We start from the raw sequence: 4,842 nt of genomic DNA, 5'->3' as shown, positions 1-4,842 counted from the left end.
TTTTTTGTATTTTTTTAGTAGAGACGGGGTTTCACCGTGTTAGCCAGGATGGTCTCGATCTCCAGACCTCGTGATCCGCCCATCTCGGCCTCCCAAAGTGCTGGGATTACAGGCTTGAGCCACCGCGCCCTGCCTCACATCCATTATTATAATTGAAAAAATTTTTCTGGCTGGGCCCAGCGGCGCATGCCTGTAATCTCAGCACTTTGGGAGGCTGAGGCAGGCGGATCACTGGAGGTCAGGTGTTCAAGACCAGCCTGGCCAACGTGGTAAAACCCCATCTCTGCTGAAAATACAAAAAGTAGCTGGGCGTGGTAGTGCCTGGCTGTAGTCCCAGCTACTCAGGAGGCTGAGGCACGAAGGTCACTTGAACCCAGGAGGCGGAGGTTGCAGTGAGCCGTGATCATGCCACTGCACTCCAGCCTGGGCAACAGAGTGAGACTGAGTCTCATTAGAAGAAAAAAAAAATTTCTGTAGAGATTGGGGTCTGGTTATGTTGCCCCAAGCTGGTCTTGAACTCCTTAAGCAATCCTCCTGCTTTGGCCTCCCAAAGTCCTGGGATTAAAGGTGTGAGCCACCACACCTGGCCTCTTCACATTTTAAAAACTGTTTTGAAACCAAAAAGAGGTTTTAAAAAAGTCTCTATTTGATAAAAATATTTGCTGGGCATAGTGGTGTGTGCCTGTAGTCCAAGCTACTGAGAAGACTGAGGTAGGAGGATTGCTTGAGCCTGGGAGGTAGAGGCTGCAGATGATTGCAATACTCCACTCCAGCCTGGGTGACAGCGAGACCCTGTCTCTAAAACAACGAAAAAACTACAGTTAATGAAGTAAATTCGAGTCCAATAATTATCTGAGGGCTGGGAAAACCAATCCATAGGGATACCTGTTGAACAGATCCTTATAGCTTTTTTTCTTTGTTTTGTTTCTGTTTTGTTTTGAGACAGAGTCTTGCTCTGTTGCCCAGGATGGAGTGCAGTGGTGCGATTTCGGCTCACTGCAACCTCTGCCCCCCACCTCCCGCCACCTGTTCAAGAGATTCTCCTGCCTCAGCCTCCCGATTAGCTGGGATTACAGGCGCCTGCCACCGTGCCCGGCTAATTTTTGTATTTTTAGTAGAGACGGGGTTTCACCATCTTGGCCCGGCTGGTCTTGAACTCCTGACCTTGTGATCCACCTTGGCCTTCCAAAGTGTTGGGATTACAGGCGTGAGCCACCGCACCCGGCCTTTTTGTTTTGTTTTGTTTTTGAGATGGAGTTTCACTCTTCTTGCCCAGGCTAGAGTGCAATGGTGCGATCTCGGCTCACCGCAACCTCTGCCTCCCAAGATCAAGCGATTCTCCTGCCTCAGCCTCCCAAGTAGCTGGGATTACAGGCAAAGGCCCCCACACCCAGCTAATTTTGTACTTTTAGTAGAGAAAGGGTTTCTCCATGTTGGTTAGGCTGGTCTTGAACTCCCGACCTCAGGTGATCCGCCCACCTCGGCCTCCCAAGGTGCTGGGATTACAGGCGTGAGCCACCATGCCTGGCCATAGCTTATGTTTTTTAATCCCTTTTTTTTAAATAGGCCCTTGTAGAAGACTCATTATAGTTTCAAGCCATAGTTTGCGATGTCTCCTTTGACTTTGGCTTGCTATTTTGGGTTTTAGTTATTATGGCTTTTGTTTTAAAGGACCTGAAGGCCAATGAGTCACGGTTGAAGGACATTAACAAGGTAGCTGAAGACCTGGAGTCTGAAGGTCTTATGGCAGAGGAGGTGCAGGCTGTGCAACAACAGGTAGGTGTCTCCATCTTGGAGTGAGGCTCTGTTGCTGTAAGGATGCAGTTTTGTTCTTCCTATGTCTGTCATAGCCCAACAAGCAGTGTTTCATAGCACAGAATTGTGGCTTGACTGTAGGTCAGGTCCTCTATGTGACCAAAACCATTTTGATTAACTTCTTTATACCAATATCCCTCATCTCTATTTGGTTCTGGGGGGTCGTCTGTCTTCTCCGTAAGTCCATTAAATATTTAATGTTTATATAGCCATTAACTAATGGTAATTTCATAAGTTCCTCAAAGAAAAGGTTTATGTATAAATACTTGAAGTTCTGCTGGACATTTGGACTGGCATTTCCATTTGTCTTTTTGGAATTCTCTCCTGTGTTTCCAGGTTTGACCATAATGAGTATTCTTGAGAGATGTGTATTTCTTCTAATAATAAAACTGGTTTCTCTCTCTCCTTGTAGGAAGTGTATGGCATGATGCCCAGGGTAAGTTTCGGGTACTGTGTGTGGATCTTGAACATGAGAAGGGTTTAAACTTTGGTAAGAATATCCAGGCCAAGAACTTCATCAGAATTGCTGTTCCTTAACCTCCGATGCCTTTTGTGTGTAAAGATTTGTGGAAAACACCAAAAATTGATTTCTTTTTTTTTGAGACAGAGTCTCACTCTGTCACCCAGACTAGAGTGCAGTGGTGTGATCTTGGCTCACTGCAACCTCCACCTCCCAGGTTCAAGCGATTCTCCCATCTCAGCTTCCTGAGTAGCTGGAATTCCAGGCGTGTGGCATCACACCCAGCTAATTTTTGTATTTTTAGTACAGACGGGGTTTCACCATGTTGTCCAGGCTAGACTCGAACTCCCAACCTCAGGTGATCTGCCCACGTCAGCTTCCCAGAGTGCTGGGATTACAGACGTGAGCCACCACTTCTGGCCCAGAAATTGATTTCTAAATGTTGGGTTTTTTTGTTTGTTTTGTTTGTAAGAGATAGGGTCTTGCTTTGTTGTCCAGACTGGAGGTCAGTGGCTTTTCACAGCTACAGTTATAGCCTACTGCAGCCTCGAACTCCTGGCCTCAAGCAATCCTCCCACTTCAATCTCCCAATTATCTAGGACAACAGGCATGCAACACAAAGCGCAGCTCTTTAAAAAAAAAAAAAAAAAAAAAAGTCTTTACCTCTTCAGTTTTCTAAAACTTCTTCTATAGCTATCTTTAGGTTTGTTTATTACCCCTTTGCAGACAATCTTATGAGTACAACATAAAGAAAAGTTGGTGGTTTTCTTATTAAATTTCTTTATTCTCTCCATTTCTTCTACTGGATAAAAAGTTGGAATTTGTCTCTCCTGTTTGTTGGCTTAATTTTTCTTAAGTAGCCTTGAAGTTTGTTACCAGCCAAACTATGGAGGGAGAATGCTGTTTTGATTAGTGTATTAATATCTGGGATCTCCCCTGGGGGAAACTAGAGTCATTAACTGGAAAGGTCAGGTGCTTTGTTGTTTCATGCTCAATTGCATGGCTGCCTAAATTACTCTTTCTCTGAATAGGATGAAACTGATCCCAAGACAGCCTCCCCGTGGAAGGTAAGGACTCTTTTGCAAATTATTGTTTTCAGGAGTTTTGTGAGAGCATGAAATATGTTGTGTCCTTTTCTGGTGTGCCTTTCTCTGAATATTCAGCTTGTCTTAAGTCTTTAGTCATTTCTGGACTTGTTTGGGGTGGTTTCTTTCTGAATCTGTTATCTCTTAAAATGTGATGCTTAATATACAAAAGCAGAGTGTCTACGTCAAATGCTCAGTACAGTTAGGTTGCATTGATTACCCATGTTGGTGCAGCATATGCTGCAGCAGGGAGCACTGTGTGGTTGGCAGGGTCCCACTAGTAAGAGGCAGTCCAAAGGGAAATGACGTGAACACGAGAACAACTGCACCCGTAAAGGAGGGCAGGCCTTCATTCACCATCTGCTTGGCCTCTATCCTGTGGCCCAAGAAAGGCTTCAGAGATGCCCAATGCAGAGATGTAAAGGGAGGAATGAGATGTTTCCCCACTACAGTAGACATTTTTCTGAACAAATCCAGGTGTGAATATGGCTTAACCAGAATGGGCCATCCCTGACCAAGAATACAGGGGAAAAGGTGTTTGTTTTGTTTGTTTGTTTGTTTGTTTGTTTGTTTGTGATGAAGTCTTGCCCTGTCAGCCAGGCTGGAGTGTGGTGGCGCAATCTCCGCTCACTGCAACCTCTGCCTCCCTAGTTCAAGCAATTCTTCTGCTTCAGCCTCCCAAGTAGCTGGGACTACAGGCATGTGCCACCATGCCTGGCTAATTTTTGTGTTTTTAGTAGAGACAGGGTTTCGCCATGTTGGCCAGGGTAGTCTTTAACTCCTGACCACAGGTGATCCACCCGCCTCAGCCTTCCGAAGTGTTGAGATTACAGGCCTGAGCCACAGCGTCCAGCCGGGGAGAAGGTTTTTTTTGTTTTTGTTTTTTGTTGTTTTTTTTGAGACGGAGTCTAGCTCTGTTGCCCAGGCTGGAATGCAGTGGCATGATCTGAGCTCGCTGCAACCTCTGCTTCCCAGATTCAAGCGATCCTCCTTCCTTAGCTCCCCCTAGTAGCTGGGATTACAGGCATGCACCACCATGCCTGCTAATTTTTGTATTTTCGGAAGAGTTAGGGTTTCGCCACATTGGCCAGGCTGGTCTCAAACTCCTGACCTCAGGTGATCCGCCCACCTCGGCTTCCCAAAGTGTTGGGATTACTGGCCCGGCTGAGGTTTTTTATGTGATACATTTATAGCTGTGATTGTGTAACTGGTTGCGTGTGTCTCAGTTCTAGCATCTTCCCTCCTGACCCAGCTCTTCAGGAATACATCACTTAAGTTACAGGCAAGTTAGAGAGCAGATTCTGACTTTATAAAAGTAGATCTTTTGGGCCGGGCGCGGGGGCTCAAGCCTGTAATCCCAGCACTTTGGGAGGCCAAGACGGGCGGATCACGAGGTTAAGAGATCGAGACCATCCTGGCTAACATGGTGAAACCCCGTCTCTATTAAGAAATACAAAAAAAAGGGCCGGGCGCGGTGGCTCA

The 4,842-nt window shown here is 46.1% G+C and overlaps 1 protein-coding gene across 1 annotated transcript in view; it reads left to right on the top strand.

The window, feature by feature from the left end:
• The window catches only part of SPTAN1 (spectrin, alpha, non-erythrocytic 1), a 94,348-nt gene that overhangs the window by 55,195 nt on the left and 34,311 nt on the right, over nucleotides 1-4,842 (top strand). Inside the window, exons 23-25 of the mRNA XM_011988638.1 lie at nucleotides 1,672-1,776; nucleotides 2,228-2,251; nucleotides 3,307-3,342. Coding sequence (XP_011844028.1) covers nucleotides 1,672-1,776; nucleotides 2,228-2,251; nucleotides 3,307-3,342 — 165 coding nt within the window. The remainder of the gene's footprint in view (nucleotides 1-1,671; nucleotides 1,777-2,227; nucleotides 2,252-3,306; nucleotides 3,343-4,842) is intronic.

Source organism: Mandrillus leucophaeus, unplaced genomic scaffold (genome assembly GCF_000951045.1).
Source record: "Mandrillus leucophaeus isolate KB7577 unplaced genomic scaffold, Mleu.le_1.0 Scaffold109, whole genome shotgun sequence".
Classification (NCBI taxonomy): Eukaryota; Metazoa; Chordata; class Mammalia; order Primates; family Cercopithecidae; genus Mandrillus; species Mandrillus leucophaeus.
Note: the sequence above shows the minus strand (reverse complement) of the source record. Positions and strands in the feature narration are given on the sequence as shown.